Here is a 22092-nt window from a genome sequence, read left to right on the forward strand (position 1 = left end):
TATCATGGATGCCCGTATTTTAAATCATGCTCCCCCATATGAAACGTTTGGCCTGGATATTGATAACATTCACATTGGCTCTGCTTTATTCATAAGACACTCAATAATTCAACTTCTTTCTTATCACCCTGTAGAAATATCAAGATGCTTGCCTACACAGTCTGCAATCTGCTTAGACTCAAGAAAAGCTGTCTAGCTGCCTCTCATTCCTACCACTGTTAAGTCATTCCATGGCATTCTCAGCCCTGAGACCAGGCTCCTAGACCCCTCATTCCACCTGCATCAGAGGCAGCAATAAGCAAGAGCTGTAAATGCACCTGTGCATGGCTTGAGACTGCACTGGCCACCTAGATATCGCCCATGGATGCATTGTGTAGCCTGTCACTAATACGAACAAAGGTCATACCAACGTTATCAAGGTGAGAGCAACAATCCAGGATGTGTCCTACTCTGCATCACAGTGACAATGCATGCGTCCCATCATACAATGAGTACATGTGAGCAGATGCTGTGCACCGCAGGCAGGGTGGCAGCAGAGTTGTGTGCAATACTTACTTTAGTGTGTGCCTTGACTTGATATGGAAAGTTTTCGAAGGTGTACTTATCGGATCTCCGCTGGCGCATCTTGAAGAGCTGGGATCCTCTGTTGCTGAGGAGCGATAACTCTTCCAGCATGATATCCTGTGGAATGCTGATCTTCTTCCCAAAGTCCAAGCCATCTGGCTCTGCAACACACAACAAACCCAGAATATTTCGGTTTTTTTCTAGTTTCAATTGTGCTTCTTTTTCAAAAGCCTTGCTCTCCATTCTCATTCTCAAATGTTTACTTCACGACTGTGGTTGCTGTTACCATGCAAAGGGCCACATGCAGCGGTGATTTGCAGAAGGCCAGGCTGTGGGGTCCAGGACAATCTTGCCCTGCATTTGATTCAAAATTCTGTCCTAGCGTCTATTGCATGTTTGAGCATCTGGTGAGCACTTCATTTTTATTGTGCGTCTCCAGAAACATTTCTCGGGCTGCAACATGTATAAAATGTACATCCGGCAGCTTGCAGTGAGACGTCAAGCAGGCAACCTATTAATAATCCAAAATTATACCAGCAGTTCAAAGTCTAAAAGTATTGCAGGTGCACGCATACTGGCCATTACAAATACCCTGATCAGCCCCAGAACCCAGCAGTATGTTATTTATTTCAGGACGTTCTGTAAATCTCAGTATGTCTGTTATTTCTCTGGGTTTCCTAGAGCAAACATGTCCAACATACAGAGGTTCAAAGCGGCAACCAGGAAAGTAGTCTGTGAAAAAGTGGAGGGCGTATCTAAGAAAAACAAACTATTGAGAAAAAAAACGGGTGGCGATAGTGGGGGGTAACAATATCCTTTAGCGTAACATAACATAACATAACATGACAAGCAACATCGGCTACTAACGTACTTTGAACATAATAATGACAACTGCCTCCAGTTCCTGCATTTCCCGAAGTGAGCATGAAATGATTGACACATTTCAAAAACATGAAGCTGTGCACAGAGAGGACTCTAGGCGGCAGAACAGCTGCACGTCCTAGCAGCTCTATCACTATTTAGTGGTTTATAGTGAATTGTTCGACAGTCATAGTGTCGAAATACAAAAGTTTCGACACAAAAGGATCAAACATTTTTTTTCAAATGCATGTTTTTTTTGGGGAGGGGTTCCCCCCAAAGCCCTGTATTTTTGTGAAAAAACACTAATTTTACTATACGAACCACCCCCAAAAAAACATTTACATAAAAAATGCATTGGAATTTTATTTTTAGATCCTTTTGATTCGAAACCTTTGTATTTCGAAACTATGTTTTCAGGGTGATTTTAAACATGGCCATTATTTCCAAACTCTTGCTACACCTTCCTTTCATAGTAACTGCTGCTTTTGGTTTTTGATATAGTGGTCCGCCATCATTAGATGGTAGCAGGACACCAATATGGTCGCATAACTGAAGTCTAATTGAAATGGGGTAAGAGCATTAGAATTGTGCCTGGCATTACTGGCATTCACCCCTACTATCCACAGAGATGCCTGCAAGTGTGAAAGCCAGCTGTGTCAAAAACGACTTCTTGTTCTGCACTGTATAAATATATGTCTCTCTGGGCCTCATTTTTGGTCCTGTGTACTCTCATTGTGCACTATTGTCCCGTGTGCTGTCTGTGCTTCAAGTGTTAGGGTGGCCAAATGAAGCCATGTCACTTTGACCTTACTCTTTCAGCCCAGAAAGTCATTTATCAGTTGGATGCATGCTGGAAGCTGAAGACTTGCTTAACATCAGTCGAATGAAATAGAATTAAGCCACACATTCGAATGGTTTGTAAAATAATAGCCCTGGATCGGATTGGCTTCACCTTATTGTTCTCACTCTCCACTCAATTTAGATTCACCCTGTTTGCTGTCCTGGGTGCTGGGCTGGACTGGCCTACAGGGAACTCTGGAGATTTCCCAGTTCCCGGTAGGCCTCTGCACCCTGGGCCTCTTTTGTGTGGCAACCTATTTGATATATGATATTTTCAAATTCTCTCTTGGGAAAAGTGCTGGGCTTTCTGAAAATTTGCACTATGGGGCCACTTGAAAATTATTTCCAGGGCCTCTTTTGGTTCCCAGTCCACCCCTGCCTGGGTGGCCTTATTATGCTCCTCCCTTTCTGGCTGCACTACAGATTCTCTTACACCCTCAAACGATTGATCCCTATTTGCAGCCCTGTGTCGCCACAATGTTCCTCTTGTTCTGGCTGTTCCTCTTTATGAGGATTCCCTGTCTTCTATTCCTTGCACCCATCAGGCTGGATCGCTTTTGCACTACTGTTTGTGCTCAGTGTGCACTTCATCTCCCAGGTCGTCCTAAACCATTTTTGCTGCCCGCCGGTCAGGCAGCCTTAATTGTATTACACCCTGGCCAACCTTAACCTTATGGTGCAGGAAATGGGGGTGTAGGAGCAATGTGTAATGCATTGTTCCTGCCCCAGCCCATTTTTGTGTGCATGCAAGGCGGAGAAGTGGCACCTACCATACTTCCCCCCTCCTGTCTTAGAAGTGCACTTAATTTCACGCCTGCATGATATTGCAGTGTGTAAAATGTTTTCTGCAGTGTTGGCAGCCCTCTCTGACTGTCCTGGAGTCTTTCTGCAGTGTTCACAGTAATGGACATGCAGTTTGGACAGCTTCAAAATCTCACACATAGTGCAGAGCACGCATGATGTGCACAGTGTGTTCTGCAGTGTTGGCAGCCCTCTTTGACTGTCCTGGAGTTTTTCTGCAGTGTTCAATGTACTGGAGGTGGAGATTGGACAGCTTCAAGAGCTCACACATAGCACAGAGCGCGCACGGTGTGCGCAGTGTGTTCTGCAGTGTTCTAGCAGGGGCGGCAGGGTGGCCTCGCCTCCTCTCTTCTAAGGTTGTCTGCCTTTGGGGTTGCTACAATGTAAGAATAGACTGCTCCTTCCAGGTGAGCAGATGTGTCAAACAAAGCTTTTCCCTCAGACCGAGGTATGAACTTACATGTTAGTATCTAAGTAAGCACTAACGAATTAAAATGCTGGGGAAAGCAGCCTCCCGCAACAAAACCAGCACTATTTGGAAAATAAAACCATATTATATTAGACCTCGTAAACACACGTTCAGCAGCAAACCTGCCCACCAAAACCAGTTTTTTAGGGTTACAGATAACAGCACGGACACGCAGGACCTGATTGAGGGAACTACTGGGCAGAAGCAAGGGAAAATTATGACTTTTTATTCAAAGGCGAGTAAGTCTTTAACTTTGCAAGTTTTATGTGACGCTGTGCCTCCTTTAAGTGAGATTAGCACCACTTCCTCCCACGTAATCGATCATAACTCATTGCTGAACCTTTGCTGTGCACTTCACACAAGTACACTTCCAGGTTCTAACTGCAGTGATGCAAATGACCATCAGGCGACAGCGAGCAGAAATAACTCAGGTGAAGCACTGCCGATAACGAACGACACCCAAAGGCTCTCTGCGAGTCCTAAACTGCAATATGACACCACTGAAGGGTCAGCGTCACCTCAGGCTGGTAGTGTGCAACCAGCCAACGCGAGTAACAACTTGGTTGGTCAAGACCCTTCCTCAATTCTACATTCCAGTGTCCTAAACTTCGCTGCTAAGATTTTATTAAAGCTCTGTGGTGCAATTCGCGAGGACCTTAAACGGCAGAATGAGGAAATTTTACAACAGCAAACCTTGATTGCACCTGCAGTGGTCCAGGTGCTTAATGTCTCAGTTGATATAGCTTTAAATCCTCTGCAAAACAAGCAGGAAGTAGTTCTTGTTGAAACCCAGGAAAACTGCTCTCAGAAGGATGAGGGAGCGCAATCACCACTCTCCTACCCTACTCGCAAAAAGCAACGTCTTGCAAGGCGCCTTCAGTAGAGGGAGACAAAAGGGAAAAAGACAACACAAGCAAATGGAGGGCCTAATGTTGAGACTATGCTACACAGTTTAAACTCTACCTTGAATCGACAAATGCTCCTAAGATCAATAAACTCAGGAAGTAGCTCGTAGAAAAAGGAGCTCTAATCTACTGGCAGGCACCCTTACGAGCTGGGTGGTAAAAGATGCCGAAGTAGCACACCCTACCTCCATAATTTCTGCAGCTGATAGCGATTTTGAGTATCTAGATTTATTGTTGAATCAAATTAGTCCAACCAGCACGGCTGCAGTTCGGAGGATGGCGTAAATCCTATTGTCGATTCCTACACAGGTTCACAAAAATGACTCAACTGCTGCACCGTAAAGTCTTTACTATTGGCCTTGCGGCCAAGGATGCTCGCCATCTATATCAATCTATCTTACTGCAACTTTTTTTTACAAAGTCTCATCACTCAGGATATTTTCTTCCTGTGACTTTGAATTTGTCTAACACTTGATGCCCTCCATCAGGAAACTATCCCAAATCCACTGTTGTCTTCCTGAAACGGCAACTATAATCCATAGACAACATGAATCATTACATTATCTGGGTTTCTTGTTGGATACAAAACGCGAAAGATCCAAACTGTTGCCCACAATGTTCGTGTCATCAGTCTACATAAAGTGCCACCCTCTATAAACATAAAGGCTCAAGGAACCTGCCGAAGCCCTGTGGATCTTATGAAGATGATCAGGGATTGAAATGGCTCCAGCGTTTTCTACCTAAAGCTGGAGTTTCAAAATGAAGCCTGTCTATCCTCAGCTGAAATTCAAGATGCTTCTCTCATTTATTTCTAGAAACCTGCTCCCCGACTAAGATAACAGCTCATGACATGTACATCCTACAGGAGATCTTAGGCCCTTATGACATTAAGATTGATGGGTAGACAATATATCAGTCGTTTGCATTAAAGGGCTCTCGGGGTAAACCAAAAGGTGGTTTATTGATTTCTATAAAGAACAACATAACCTCCACATTGAACTTGGCCGAAGACCACGGAGCAAATGTATTGGTGGTTGAAGTAAAATCGTCCAAAGTGGCTTGTGTAAACTTTTATTGATTGTCAACATACATGACCCCCCTGGTACCTTGGTCTCCGAAGCAGCTTTCGATTATTTGGATGCAATTTTAATTCAGTGGGGCGAATTGATAGTCGATAATCCAGTGTTCATATGTGGGATTGGAATGCAAGGTGTGTGGATAAGAAAAGTGCTCCAAGGTATACACATGTTAATGCAAAGGGTGCCGTGCAATTCCATAGTTCTAACGTTGGTGCTGCTCAGAGGTTACTATTTCTAACAGAGTGGGCACTGACAGTACTGAAGGGGAGGGCTGTTGGGGATTGCCCTCGGGCTCCCACATGGTATAGCATAAACAAAAAGTCCACATTGGATTACCTAAGTGGTAATAATTATTTGTTAGAACTGGTGTTATCTATGAATATCACCCCCCAAACAAATATAGTGGCCATGCCACGTTAACCCTTGAGTTAAATCTGGGCTACGAAGAAACTGGTGTGCATATGTGTGGGGGCTTGAAATCGGATGCAGGCGGAAATCGCCTAAGGTGGTCTCAAGCCAACATCGATAAACTATGTACTCTAGTCTTCTCTTCGGGAAGGCTTGACTGGCGTACTCTAAAGGGCAAAAAAGCTAATGCCATTGAGAGTTGGCTGAGTGACATTGCACACACAGTGGCTAGGGGTGGGTGTGTACTGGCACTAGACAGTGGAACAAGAAACTGCCAGAAATGTTATACATGGAGATCTGAAACGCCAAATGATGTAAGAGGAGGGCTTTCAGACTGATTAAAGCCAGGTCACAAGGTGGGCGCAGCTTAAATCAAAGGCTAGTGAAATAGCAGCATTTAAAAAAAAAAACATAGATATTGGTTAAAAATGCACAAAGCAAATGTGTTTCCATCTTTCAAAAACGTGACTCTCGAGAAATATAGGAAATGTTGACCCTGTCCAAGGACGCCATAGATAAATAGCTGATAAATCCCATCCCAGTTCATGTTTGGCAAGCTTACTTGAATAAGAAATGTTCAATTCCCCCCCCCCATTGTTGCCCACCTGGACAGAGGGGTGCTTTGGACTTTACCATTGAGTCGGGTGGCGATAAAAGAGGCAATTATGAAACTGAAGCTTCAAGATCCCCTGGCCCAAAAGGCCTACCAAATAAGATCCTGTAGGCTGACCCGGAAAACTGGGTGCAGCTGCTGCTAGTAAGGTTTACCAGTGTTTGCAGCGAGCTCTCTGTGTCGTCCTCATGGCAGCAGTCTGTATTCATACCATTTTATAAGAAAGGTGACTGGTTCGATATGAACAACTATAGATGGCTGTCTATGTTGGACGTCACCGGAAAGCTCTTTGCTACTTTGGTATTAAAGGAGCTGACTCATTGGGCAGAGACAAACTCCATCCTTAACCCTTTTTAGATGGGTTTTTGAGCTGGCTCTGGTACATTACATAATATCAGAGCCCTTGACCACCTAATCCAAGAACAGCGCTGGAGGGGTGCCCGTGTACTGTATTTCGTATATGTCGACTTCAAATCAGCTTTTGACCAGGTTAACAGGTCCACTCTGTGGGCCAAAATGCAGAGGATGGGTTACCCTTTATGGCTATTCCATATGGTCAATGAGATTGACACCAATAATCGGGCATGAGTCTGTCTGCATAACATGGGGACAGTTACTTCAGGGGTCCAGATCAACAAGGGAGTCAAACAAGGATGTACTTTGGATACCCTGTTGTTTAATCAATACATATCCGATCTCCCTGGTATCTTAGAGGTCAAATCCTTGTGCCCACCGAAAATCGGTACTGCCCCTATTGTATCTTTGCTATGTGCGGACTATCTAATCATGTTCACTGCAACTATATCAGACATGAGAACATTGTGTAATGAGTTGGCTAAGTTTGCGGCCAAACATGATCTGGCCATAAACTTCGACAAATCTCAGATTATGTTAATAACCAAAAAAGAAAGGTAAACAGGGCAAGACTTGAGACAGATCTCGGTAGAGTTAACTACACACAGCCTGACAAATATCTTAGAATAGAAATGGGACCGTCTGGTTACTGGAAGATGTCGAGAACAACATTCGAAGAGCCACCCAACCTACAGCCCAAATATAAATGATGTCTAAGGCTCAGGCTGGTTTCTCATTTTCTGGCGTTATTCTGCTTTATAAACAATGCTCTTGCCCAGCAATACTATACAGACTTGAGGCCTTGATGTTATTAGGCCTAACTTGATTGGACCGGATTGAGGGAGCATTTTGGCATAAGATTCTGGTTCTCGTACTCATGTGTCCATTCCAACTTGTTAGTTTGGAAATGGGCCTTGCATCCCTGCATGGCATGATACTTATGGTTTATTACGCATACAATTCCAAATGAATCCTAAGTCTGGGTTATTGAAGTGTATGGGCAAGAATCAAGCGAGAAAGGCCCCTTATGGGGCAAGGAACTATGATGCATTGATCAAGGAGCTTTTCCAACAGATTGAATGACAGCCTAATTCTGAGGGTCCTATAAACCATAGGGAGATGGTCAGAGCTTTCAAAAAGAAGCTTAATCAATGGGACTGGTATAAGAACTACTCAAACAGTGAACCTAAAAAGTTGGGACACTGTAGCTAAGATAACCCACCTATATAGGAAGCCGCAGCCGTACCTATTACTATGCCCTGGCCCAGAAGTTAGGAGTTTTCTATTATTTTTAAGAATAAATGAATTGCCACTGTTATCTGTTTGTGATTCACAATTAGGCCTAAACGACAGAGAGCGGGTCTGTCGGATCTGCAGGCTTCCAAATACGCTTGAGGTAGCCAAACACGTTCTTACGGAGTGTGCGAAGCTGGGCCCAACATATATGTGTAACCTGGGTAACCTGCTATATTCATACGAGTCTATTAAAACCGAATCCTGTTTAGGCCTATTGTCTGAATGTACAATCCACTGCTGCCCAACTTGCGCTGTACCGAGTATGGAAATGTGTAAGAGCATGGTTGGGGTGGAAGCTTTAAACTGCAAAGATATACACCTCCCCGGAAGCACGATCAAAAGCCACTATGTTGTTGTAGAGATGTAGAAAAGGGGGGGGATTTATCCGCTAGCCCTGGAAAAGGTTGTTATTTGCCTCCTGCTATTTTTACAATCGGTGAACCACGAACTACTTCAATTGAAGCCACTGATTGATGAATATTGATTATTATTATCAAGCAATCTGTCCATTTATTGTGGTCATCGCATAACGACTGCGCAAGTACAGAGGACTAAGACGACTTGTTGCTTGATCAATTGATTGCCTGATTGTTTGTTTGTGTCATCTGTCTTGCTTTGACTGTTCGTTACTGGGGCATCTGCAATGAATCACTGAGTCTTGATTGGTTTTGAGTAATGTAGTTTTTAGCTATATTGTAATGATGATGTTTACGATGTTTTTGGCGCGTTTATGATGTTTACAGCTATTAATTATTATGATTTATTTATCCTTTTTTGTGTAAAGCTCTTTGAGCTAAATCACAATAAATATTATTATTATTATTATAATATATTCATGCAGATGTAAATCAAATGGATTCATATGGAATCTGCCTGCATTTGTACCTGAGATAGAGTAGGCGGGTTCCATAGGAATCTGTTGTTAAGCGCTGTCTGCAAGGCATAATTTGCAGGCAATGTTTACTTTTCTTACAAGTCGAAGAGTAAAACTGAAGAGTAAAGGCTATTTTGCCCGCTCCACCTTGCAAAAGTTGAACATTCGATCTAAGGGATCCACTAGCATTTTCGTGCTAACGTTAGTGGCCCCCTGCATGCAATTAGCTTCTTTTTTTTAAATGACCCCCATTGTGCTTTCATCCCCCAGTCTGACTCTCTCTCCAACCCATTCTACAGTCTAGCTGCATCTCATTGGCTATCTCTCCAACCAATCCCTCACTCTGGCTGCATCTAATTGGCTCTCTCTCCAACCTACCCCCCCAGTCTGGTTGCATGACATTGGCTCTCTCTCCAACCCATCCACCAGTCTGGTTGCATTTCATTTGCTCTCTCTCCAACCCATCCCCCAGTCTGGTTGCATAACATTGGCTCTCTCTCCAATCAATCCCTCATTCTGACTGCATCTAATTGGCTCTCTCTCCAACCTATCCCCCAGTCTGGTTGCATAACATTGGCTCTCTCTCCAACCCATCCCTCAGTCTGGCTGCATCTCATTGGCTCTCTCTCCAACCCATTCCCCAGTCTGGCTGTACCTCAATGTGATCATGCAGGGACTCACTGTGTACTGCTAGCAGAGCCTACTTTTTATTAAAACATAGATATAATCACTACATGTTTTATTCAGAACTACATTTGGGGCAGCAGCTATGTACAGTACTTTACAAGCATGTAGCTCCCCCACGGTACTCCGTTGTTTTGCAGACAGGAATTCTGAAGAAGTATTTTACTTCGCTGGAATTCCACCAACAAAACTCATGAAAAAATTAAGGGGGATGGGAGTAAGGGGTTGAAAGGGGTGAGGGCGCTTGGGGTAGGGGGACTAGCATAAGAGAAGGGGGATTTTGGGGGAAACACCCCGCCACAAAAAAAATAATGCTTCGGCAGAGTTCCTGTTGAAAAAACGACATAGAACCCTAACCCCACTACAGTCAACTACACTCAGTTGCCTCAGACAAAGCTTTCCCTATATAAACGGTAATTGTGCCACGAGTGCCCTTTATCAGCATTTCCTTCCATACCGCATTCATCCAAGTCGCGATTTCTGCTTTCTTTCTTTGTATATATACCCTCTAGAGGTACCTTACATGTGAGCCTATGCCATCTCAATGGGCTCAAAGTCTGTCAAATCTGGCAGCAGGTGCCACCAAGTCACATTTTGTGCGATCATTAGCCACCCTGACCAGGCATTTGCAGTATTCCCTCATGGGCACTTTTACTTGATATATGGCAGTAGCAACAGGCTTAAATTATTCTTTGGGGGATGTATTATCCATGATTCCATGAAATTTGAAATGGTCTGTGGTCTGGCTCTTAGATGCTTCCACCAATGTGTACTTTTACTGATTGTAAAGCCTTTGGTGTTTTTAGAATGAGTCCCAGTTTGCTGAATACGAAGACGCAAAAGAGTTCAAATGTTACTAAGGGAAATGTACTGTTTGGTTTGTTCAACACCCATTACCTTGTTTGATTTATAGAACTTAGGTGACAATCTGGCCAAAAAACACTGGTTGTGCTATAATATGTGTTTTAATGTGAAGCGTTCCCCGATCCTCCATTATAACACCTGTAAATTTGTGACCTAAAGTAGCCATTAAAGTTGCGTCTGCATGGATCAACGAGATGTAGCTTAGCGAGTGTCATATACACGCGGTGTAGAAATTGATGCTGATTGACACTGTGGCTGCATATAGATATCCCAGTCTACTGCTACTTAGGCTCTCGTCTATTTGGGTTTCCTATGATCCGGGTAAGCCTAATTCACCAATGGTCATATATATATGATATAGTGAATTGTCTCCTTTATCGTAACATCATTTAGTGTTAATAATTGTGTGTTAGCTCCTGCCATGTTAAAAGCTGGCTTGTTCTCCAGAGGATATCGAGTATGTCCCTTTCCCCAATTACATTATTTCCAACACTTTACAATACAAAAGTTGTAGGGCTTGCTCGAAGACTTGATATGGAGCTCGTCTGCCCTTCCAAATTATTTTCCTGTTGGTTGGTAAAATATACTAGCAGTGTCAAAGTATATACACCATACATTCCTTGGGCTTTGCACAAACTTATTGATATACTGTACTTCATGAATCAATGCAGCATTATGTGACTTAAATATATTCAATAATACTAATCACAACACAAAATAGGATCTCCCCCTTCAGGTATCAGTAGTTAGGAATTGCAAGTTCCCCTTAGGGACTTTTTCTGGCCTGATAAGATCCACTATGAGAGCGTTAAGCATCCTAAACCATCTCTTAGGTATTATAAAGGGCATGTTCTAGGAAATAAATATTTAAACCTACTGGAATGATTTAAGGTTGGGGAACTTTTTTATAAATCACACTTTCTTTTTCGGTCGGCTAGTAAGCCTTTATGTTGGCTTATAGCATTTAAATGATAATGACCAAATGTGTTGAAACTGTGTTTTGAAATCTATGAGAAATTCTTATGAACATTATGATGGATATTTCTTTATGGAGGAGAGGTATGGCCCCCAAAATGCCTAATAACAAATTACATAACCTTGCGAGAACCATAACGAAAAGTACTGTTATCAACATCAGTGAAGATCTTGGTTCTTGGTTAGGTCGATGAACTGATAGCCACGTCTTTCTTCTTTAGGATATTCAGAAGAGACTTTATTGAGTCTGATATATCCATGTTATGATTTATTTATTAGTGTTATTAAGCGCAACAAACATCCTAGTGGTTGCTTCATTGCGCATGTGAGCCCATCAAGGCAACAGGATCAGTGATGTGCCCCATTCCCTTCAGAAGCTGCATAGAGCCATATGGGGCCTGTTGGAGATTTTAGTTATGGGGCATCGAACAGACAGCAGTGTTGCAGAGATACTCAAGTCAATCCATTTGCAGATGTTGGTGATAGGGCCCACTCACTGGGCAGCAGGGCGAGGAAGACCCAACCCAGCCTTTAATAACCCAATGCTTGTTCAAACAAGAAGTTCTTATGGTTCTCCCTGAACTGATGGGAATTCTGGGCTGATCTCAGGGCCAGCTCCAGGTTGTTCCATAACCTGGCTTCCAGGGCCCTCGTTGATCCACCTCAATGTTCTTCCTGTGAAATATGTTCATCCTACTCAAAGGACTGGTGTTAGGATGGTACTAAGGATAGGCCAGTTTTTTCAAATATTGTGCTCCATTGCTTCCGAAGGCCTTATGAAGTAAGCAAAAACCTTGAATTTAGCCATTTTCACCATCAGAGACTTTAAATTTGGGATAATATGTTCATGTTTCTTGCTGTCCAGATGTGGTCAATCTACCTTGTTTTGAAGCCTGTGTAGTTTGGGATGTGGTACTTTGGATGGCCTGAGTATGGTTCCATGTGTTTTGGTTGAGTAATTTTTATAGAAGTAGAATTCATCGGAAAAATAGATCCTGGATGATTTTGCTGCAGATAATATGGAGGTGAGACCCCCGCTGCCTCCTTCTTTAATTATTCACCCAAACACACCCCCCACATATATTTTCAGCAAAATCTGCTATAAAAAAATACAATGAATTCTACTTTGATTAAACATACTACATCAAAATCTCCCATTCCCTCTGAGTGACTTCATTCTCATTGCCACAGAAATTGAGGGTGAAACAGATTAACCGCTAGAGCACCCTCAGGCTGTTCCATCTCGTTCTGATGATTTATCACGCCTTGCTTTGAAAGGCATTGAAATCCAGGGAGATGCAAGGTTCCTGCACCTTTCACCTTAGGGAGCAGGGACTGAGGAGTTATCTCCGACACGCATGCTTGGGCATGGTGGAGATCTGCAATGGCAACCGCCATTGTCTCGGGAGGATAGCTCAGGGGCAACGTGCTTGCCTTGGAAGCAAGACGACACAGAGCAACACATGTTCGATCCCCGGGTGCATGCTTAGAAGCCTCTGGGTATTAAGTGCGCTATAAATAACCTATCATATCATATCATAACCAAAAAGGCATTGGCCAGTGCCCTATTGATTTGTAAGGACTGTGCACGTTTTTTTGTATGGCGTAGGAAAAGCAGGTACATTCCCAAGAAGTCAAAACTGATCCAGTTGGACCAGCTCAGTGATTCCCGGCCAGATGTGCGAACTACATGCTGGAGCACTGGTTTGAAGACAATGGGCCTCATTAGGACCCAGGCGTTAAGGGGTTAACAGCGCTGTAAAAGGTGTCGGCGCCATTAAACCCTTAACGCCTTACGACGAGGTGCCTTTGCGCCACCCGACCTTAACGGCTGATCTAGACCAGCCGTTAAAGTAGGGGCCCGCAAAGGGACTCTCGAGGTAAGTACGGTACCGCAATTTGCAATACCGTACTTACTGCCTTCCCCATTCCCATTATGCCCTATGAGGCAAAAATGGGAATGGGGAAGGGCATGGTGGCATGGTGAATTACCACCCGGCCAACCTTGGAATTGGGTTGGTATTTCCCCATCCCGCCATGGCAGACTCCGGCATCGACCATGGTGCTAATAGCACCATGGTTTTCCGCCGGAGTCCTAATGAGGGCCAATGTGCATGATTTCCGTCTGCATAGTTGTAACAGGGTATGTTATGTGAGAAAATCAGAGCCATGAGGGGGCTCATGTAGAGGTTGAAGAGCACTGTTCAAAGTAATACTATCTAACCCTATCACTATCGTAACAAAATAAAGGCAGGAGAATGTCTCCCTTCTCCTGCTTTGTGCTTCCAGCGCTTGTCTTCTTGGTATATGTTCTCTTCCTTAGCAACTCTCTTTATCAGTTCAGATAATTCCTTTCTCACATTAGACAATTTGCATTCCACTTAAGGCAAGTCTTTGCTTTGTTCACCTTGTTTTGTTGTATAGTCTATGTATACCTTTAACTCCTGTTCTTGGTGTATGTTTTCTTCGTTGGTCTACTCCATGCTTCCAGTGCTTGTCTTCTTTCTCTTCTTAGGCCACTCTCTTTCTTATCTCACACTCTTTTAGTTTGGGTGTCTCATATGTTACCCTTCTTTCCAGGATAGGAATTTATTCCATGGTTTATCCTCTCCTTGGAGGATTTCTATATCTCTCTTACTTTTATTCAAGGTATTCATTAAGGTTGACCTTAGGCTTGTTTCACTTTGATTCATATCTTTCTTTGGGAATGTTATCCTTTCTTCCTTTGTATTAGCAGAGTTCACTTTTAGTAAACATTTTATATTTTCTACTTTTATCCCCTCCAGGGAATAGTCTTGCTCTTTTCCTAAAATTATCACAGTTCACCTTTAACAATGATAATTCACTTGTATTCAACTTTCCTTCAATGAGCGTTATTAGTTTTGTGTTTGTTTCATCACTGTTCCACTATATTAACTTTTTATTCTCATTTGTACAGATATGAGTTATTTGTTCTGTATTATACTCTTTGTGTTTCTTCCTGTGCCTTCCTGTTTCCTGCATTCTTCTTCGGGAATGGTACTGGGACACTTAAGGGTGTGACGTTGGTTCAACTTCTTTGCTGTACTTGCAAGCTGGCTTCCTTGGCATGACTCACCCGCGGTCCTCATGCTTCTTCTGGTTTCCTCGATATCTTGCCATGGTCCACCTGGATTTTCTCAGGGTCACGCCACCACCAACTCTTCTCCTCTCAGGCTCTCGGGTACGCTGACCGTTTAGCATTCATTCTCTTGCTTCCCAGCAAGTTTGGAATTTGCGGGTTCCCAGTCCCGCAATGGCTGCGCCTCTTCCCAGGCTTACTTCGGCAGGGAACTTTCCATGCTTGGAGACAGAATGCTCTTTCTCTCTCTCTGTCTTTGTCCTCATTCTCTGTATGACAAGTGTTCTTCTTTCGATCCACTTGTCTCAGTGGATTGGTTACTTATACTTAAAGAGATGTGTTCTCTTACCCAGAGGAATGTTAAGGTGAGCGTTGCGTGACCTTGTCGTATCTGTATTTCCGGAAGTAGTTCGTACTGGAGAAGCCAGGCTTGTTGATCCAAAAGCTGAATGAAGAGAAAGTAAGGCAAGGAACCGGCCTCAACCCAGCCCTGAGGATACAGAGCAGGATGGGGACCAACCCCCGACGCCACAGAACTCTTCCCTGTGGATCTGTGTGACGCCAAATCAGTGTAGCACTGACACGGTAGGTAGTCCAAAAGTTCAAGGTTGTTGGTAGAAGAGGTGTCCTCAGAATCCTGGCTGAGAGATGCGGAAGGCACCCAAGGATCCGGTAGCAGAAGACACAATCCAAACGTTATTGGCAGGTAAGTCAATCTGTATCTGGTGTCCAACAAGGCAAGAGAACCGGTCCGAAAACAGTCTAAAGCAGACTTCCAACATGGACTGGAGAACAGTCTGTGGCAGATCTTCAGCAAGGCAGGTAACACCGGTGAAGTGTGGCAGACAAGGAACTGGAGTTCAGTTGAACCAGGGGAACAACAGAAGGAACAGGCCAGGGCAGGTACCCTACTAGACTGGGAAGTGAGGTAGCCTAAGGGGAAGCCAAAAGGAGGGAGAGCCAGCAAGGCAAACCCCAGGAGGGAACCCCCAGGAGGGGAAGTCCAAGGAGAAGGGAAACCAGGAACCAAGGAGAGGAGGGAACCCAGACCCGGGAAGGGAAAAACAGGACCCAGAAAAGGGCAACAGGAACTGGAGCAGGGTCCAAAAAGGAACCAACAGGAGCAGGTGAGCTGGCGAAGAGCAGCGGCGAGTCAGGAACGAACCGCGTTAAGACGCGATTCATTCCTGCACTCGTACGCTACTTAAAGCACTCGGCATGAAGCCGAGGCTTGGAACGCGGGCAGCCTGCGCATGCGCCACGCCCCCACCGGAGCGGAGACGAGGCTTGGAACGCAAGCCTGCTCCGGTCTCCACAGTGGTCCGCGGCGCCTGCGCATGCCCGCGACCAGAAGGCAGCAGTGAGTTCGGGCGTCGGGAGAGCATTCTCCCGGCAAGCCGAACTCGGGAGAAGAGCTGCCAGGGCTGGGGACGTCATCCCACAGCCCTCCCGGTAGGTGCTCTAACAAGGAATAGCTTTGCTCAGCCTCTTCTTCGGCCCAGTCTTGATACTTGACAAAATCTGGAAGTCCCATGTATGCCAATATGTTTACTGGTAAAGGGAGTTCCTCACAGGAACGGAAGTCCTTGTACCAAAAGTGGGAGAGGGGGGCCTCTCCTGGTGAGGTCCCACTTGCCTCGACCCCTAGTCCCAATGGTAACCCCTCCGTTATTTACCGCCATGTATACAGCCACAATCCATCCCACTGTTTCATCTCAATAATCCAATCCAATCCTATCACGTGTCTTATGTATACCACTTGGGGGCTGAAGTGGGAATGGGGAAGGTCCGGGTCCGTGTTCCTAGAAGAAGGAATTACCGGGCCCTCCGAACTCAGAATGGCCCGGTAATTCCTCATTCTGGGAACCCGGACCAGGACGCAATTTCAGCAGCAGCCATGCTGCCAATACTGGCATGGCTACCGCCGAGATCGTAATGAGGCCCATGGTATTGACATAATCTAACTAAGTAAAAGTCACTTAAAGTATACATATAAAATCGATCATTATTCATGATAATCCAATCCAATTAACACAACAAAACGTAATCAAATTGAAAAATTAAGAGAAAAGAAGAAACAGTATGGTGCAAAGAGTTAAATATAAAAAACGTTCAAACTATATATATAAAGTCCATCGTACATTAAAGCCACTTTCATGCAATTGAATCATTCACTTACATGTCTCCTGATACATTAAGTTAAGTGGCTATTCGAAGATAAGAAACAGCATAAGGCAATATTATCAACAATATTATCAAATATAAAATATTTTAAAAGAATAGTAGAAATGACGGCATTGATTGGATGACCTGCATCCATTTAAAGTTTCAACTCCTTAAATATTGTTTGCTTGGATAAGGAAAATGGAAAGTTCAGCAGACCTGCATCTTTAGCACTAAATGTGTTATGATACCATGTATTGTACAATCATGGTGAGTCAAGAATTTAGTCTACTACATCAATCAAACTCTAATAATACAATCAAACAATTTTGCATCAATTGTAATTAGCATGCAGGCAAGAGAAAGTATCAGCTTTACTAGTTCCTACCATACATCTTGACCATAGACCTTCTCTAGACAGAGTAGAATTTCCTATATTTACTTCACCAAGATGTACAGTTCTCAGTGTTTCATAGTATGGACAATAAATTACTAAGTGTTTTAATGTTTCAATTTTTTTAAAATACATCTTTTTATTAGTATGTCCACACATATATTTCATAACAGTATAATAGAGAGGTGCGTAGTAAAACCATAAATGAACAATTCATAAACATATTGTCAGTTGCATATCAATAGATAAACATCACAATAAAAACCCTCCCACTAGACATGCTAAAAAACTTTCAATTTATGTATACACTAAAAGAGTAAATTACAGAAGATAAAAATACATTTTATTTTAGGACACAGACACAAACACATAACATCTCTCAGACAACACCAAACTAAACCACCCAATAAAGAGGACAGAGAAAATAGAAGAAGAGAAAGAAAAAGAGAAGAGGGAGAGAGAGAAAAAAAAAACAAGAAAGGAAGAAAGTAGCCCACTCCTCATTATTATCCTCAACATATATATTTAATCATATAAGGCATTGAATGGTCACCAAATTAAAGTGTACTCTTCTTCTCTTTCTTTTGCCTTGAATGAAAGTTTTTCTAATTCAACAAAGTTTGTAAATCAACTAATCAGTCTTCCACTGAAGGCGTCTTCCTAGTTTTCCAGACAGGGAGGATCAGTCTTATTGCCATTAACATAGCCTTACCTATCCAATTATTGTATTGCATAGGGCTTTTACATCTATCACGGTGTAGTAGTAAGATTATATTTTCCGCTGATCTCCTTAAAACTATATTAAAAATCATTTCAACTTTATCAATCACCTCAATCCAGAAACTCCAAACTCTTGAGCAGTTCCGAAAGAGGTGCAATAAAGCACCCCTTTCATTTCCACACCACCAGCCTAAATCATCAGTTTGTAATTTCATTTTATACATTTTAGTAGACTCTGCCTATAATTTTCTGTCTGATCAGATGCAAAAATTCAAGTCTATTCCCACATTGGCACTCACCCTAAATATACCTTTCCAATCTTTATCCGTGAAAGCATATTCATATCAACTGACCATGCAGTTCTAAGTTTTTCCCATGCCACAACATGTTTTTTTTCCAATTGCATAAAGTTCATGTATGTGCGCACAGTATATTCTTGCCCCGTAAGCAGTTGACACAGGACAGTTCTGACCCCCAAGTAATCATTAGCCATACTCTTCCTGAGGTTAATCAATGAGATTAATTCAACATATTTTCTTCTTTCTCTTGTATTTGGACCATATTTTCTCTGTATTTCCTCAAATGTCAAAAGTCGATCACCATCTAATATATCACCCAGAGTCAAAATACCCTTCTTAACCCAACTCTTCCAATTCAGGCATCTATAGTTAAGCTGTAGTACCTCATTATGCCAGAGTGAAGCATCATCACTGAAACCATACGTCTGATTATTCTCTCCAAACCACATCCATAAAACTTGTCTAGTTGCCATTATTGGTTTTAACTTCAATCTACTGGCCGACATTTTCCCCATAGTATAAAGTATAAAGTATAAAGATTTTCTAAATGATAAGCACTGCAAATATCCCTTTCCATGCGCAGCCAAAGAGCACCTTTAAAATCCTCATTTTTGTAATAATAAGACAGTTTTAACTTGTCAGCAGTATTTAGTACGCTCAAGTGTATGTAGCTGAGTGAATTTAAATCTCATATAACGGTACACATTTTTTCACAGGAAAACATGTCAGATACATCTGTCTGGGAATCATCTTTCACGCAAATTTAGCCATATTCTTGATACGCTTTGAGAGCTCCCAGTTCGTCGATAGTACGCAACCAGTTATACTCATATAACATTTGTTTTGCGTATGCTGGACGTTCAATGAGATCGTTAGGTGTGATGCTAATTTGATCCATGATCGAATTCATTTTGGTATCAAACTGCACCATAGATGGAGGATTAGATTCCAGAAGCATCTTTGAGAGATCTACATAGAGTGTTTCTTGGTGGCATGAGAATATGAGCTTAAGTGTTAAGTTGCCTCCACTGAAGTCAAGCAGATAGTCAATACAGGCCCAATTCGTGGTGTTTCAGGTATTTGGTAATGAGTTAGCTAAAGCCAATGTTTTTTCCACATTTGTGCTTGGATAGAATTTAGCATGTGATCAATGTCCAGAAGGCACATGTCCAAACCATGTAAAATAATGGCTTCCGCTTGAAGTGAATAAAATTCAATGGCAGGCAAAAGGGAATATTTACATAACCTTCTGTAGATAGTTTTTAGTTGTGAGGTTAAAGGTCTCAGTTTCTGCTTTAGACAATTCTGCCAATTTGCAATAGATGACAAATTATATCCCAAGTATAACATTTCAGGAAACCTCTCTAAGGGAGAACCATTAAGTGTCCATGTGAATGGTGGAATCTCCTTTCTGCCGGTGAATATAATGATTTTGGATTTTGCTGTGTTGGCTTGAAGATTGTGCTGAGAAGCATAAGGCGAAAATACATTTAGCTTCTTTTGAAGCCCAAACTGAGTTCTATTAAAAAAAGTTAAGGTCATCTTCGAATGCTAACCAGTGCAGAAGCAGATGACCTATCCTAATAGCATAAGTGATTGTATAAAACCATATGGTATCCATATCGCATAGATACAGATTAAATGCAGCTTCAAGGTTGCCACCTGTGTTTTATAATTTTGTAAGTGCTTCCCTTTTGAGGTTGAAGTTCTGTGAAGTAAACAACAACTCTGGGAGTATATTTATAATATTTAGGGATGGGTTGCAACAGGAGTTCTTTCTATTTTTCTTTGTTTAGTTAGTGCTTCCATGTTAGGTGAGCAATTGTTGCAGTATCTCCATGACAGAAAGCCATCTTTCAAAAACTTCATTAAGCAAGCTCAGAATAGAGCGGAATAAAATGTAGGATGAGCTACCTAATGGTTTGGTGCCTTGAGGGCCATTCAAGGGATAAAAAGACTTGCACTTCTTCAATAATGCACATACCAGGAACAGCCTCAGATGAGAACAGTGTTACAATATTTACGGAAGGATTGCATTTGAGCATCGCGTGTTCACCTAACAGGAGTTCCTTCTATTTTTCTTTAGTTAGTAATTGCTTCCATGTTAGGTGAGCAATTGATGCAATAACGCCATGACAGAAAACCATCTCTCTTTGCTTTCCAAATCTTCATTAAGCAAGCTCAGAAAAGAGTGGGAAAAATGTGGAAGGACCTACTTAATGGATTGGTGCCTTGAGGGCCATTCAAGGTATAAAAATGCGGGCACTTCTTCCACAATGTCCATACGAGGAACAACCTCAGATGATGGCCTGTAACATCCTCACCTTTGTGTCCCCCTTGCCATACCGTGATTGGCCCTGGCATTGGTGATTTTGGCAAATCCGAACGCCGGCAGGTAAACACTGACCCCCCTCCCAAAGGCCCACCTTCCAAGGCCCCTGTTTGTTCCCTGTTCATTACCAGATCGTGCGGTACCCCTCTAACCCTTGTTTTTCAATGGTTGGTCTTGTGCCCCCCCACCCCATCCCTGGTCCACTGTGATGTCTGTTGTTCGCCCCCTGCTCCCCGTGATGTGTGTTGTGCCCCCTCCACGGTCCCCGTGATGCTCATTGTGCCCCCCTCCCTGGTCCCCCATGATGCCTGTTGTGCCCCCCCTCCCTGGTCCCCTGTGATGTTTGTGGTGCCCCCACCCTCTCCTTGGTCCCTCATGATGTCTGTTGTGCCCCCTCCCTGGTCTCCCATGATGCTTGTTTTGCCCCCTCTCTTGTCCCCTTGTCTGTTGTGCCCCACACTCCCTCCCTGCTTTCCTGTTCTCTTCTTTTCTGCTCTCCCCTCCTACCTTTCACCCCCCCCTTACACCTCATCACTGCAGGAGTTGTCTTGATTCACCATGGTTTCACCATAACGACCTGTTGCCAATGCTTGGATTTTACTTTTGGACACTTTGACTCTTGGTGCCTCACCTTCTCAACTCATACGCATGGTGGCCCTGTTTCATGCTGTGCCCATCGTCATTTTGAATCCTTGCTTACATTTACTTTTCTCTGCAAAATGTGTTTTACTCACCTCTCTGCATCTGTATTCGCTCTCCCCTCTGCTCTCCCTCCTTTCACTATTTTATTCTCTGTTCCCTCCTCCTGCCCTCCTTACTTTTTTCTATGCACTTACTATGTCAGAATTATCCCTGGACCTAGTATGATAGCAACAATTGTCTGTCTCCTCCCCCTTCCCTTACCTGTTTAGACCCCCCTCTTCTCCTCCAGCACTATCTCAAATGTCATCAGTCCTAGTACGATAGTCGCTTGTTTTGTTCCTCTCTCTCCTTTCTCCTTCCCTTCTCCCTCACCTCTTGCAATCTCTGGCTCTATCAGAAATGTCATCAAGGTTAGTACAGTAGTCACCTGTCTGTTTCCATTTCCCTCCCAACCCCTGCCTCCCTTATCTGGGTTTTAGCTCTTGCACTATCTGAAATGTCGCCAGGCCGAGTACGATAGTTAATTTCACATTCTTGTTGTTCATGGCCTTGTAAAAATGTCATTGTATTTTCCCTTGTTCCCTCCCTTGCCTTGAAGTGCTTTGAAACACATTTTGTATAGGTGCTTTATAAATAAACTATCATATCATATCATAGGTTACTACACAATATCACCTCTATGCATGAAGGCAACATAGTAGTTACTGGTCAACGCACACACGGTAATGACAAATGGAAATATGACAATGCCTATACATGTTGCACCCTACATTTGTGCCTGTAACTGCATGTCATCTGATTGTATGCCATAGAGGCAGACTGTCCTGCACACTATGAGCTGCAACGCCCGCAACC

General features: G+C 43.1%; 1 protein-coding gene across 1 annotated transcript in view; it reads right to left on the bottom strand.

Moving 5' to 3' along the window:
- The window catches only part of MYOZ2 (myozenin 2), a 257211-nt gene that overhangs the window by 188839 nt on the left and 46280 nt on the right, over positions 1 to 22092 (bottom strand). Inside the window, exon 3 of the mRNA XM_069630686.1 lies at positions 556 to 725. Coding sequence (XP_069486787.1) covers positions 556 to 725 — 170 coding nt within the window. The remainder of the gene's footprint in view (positions 1 to 555; positions 726 to 22092) is intronic.

The sequence above is a fragment of the Ambystoma mexicanum genome, chromosome 6q (assembly GCF_040938575.1).
Source record: "Ambystoma mexicanum isolate Mex_15411 chromosome 6q, UKY_AmexF1_1, whole genome shotgun sequence".
Classification (NCBI taxonomy): Eukaryota; Metazoa; Chordata; class Amphibia; order Caudata; family Ambystomatidae; genus Ambystoma; species Ambystoma mexicanum.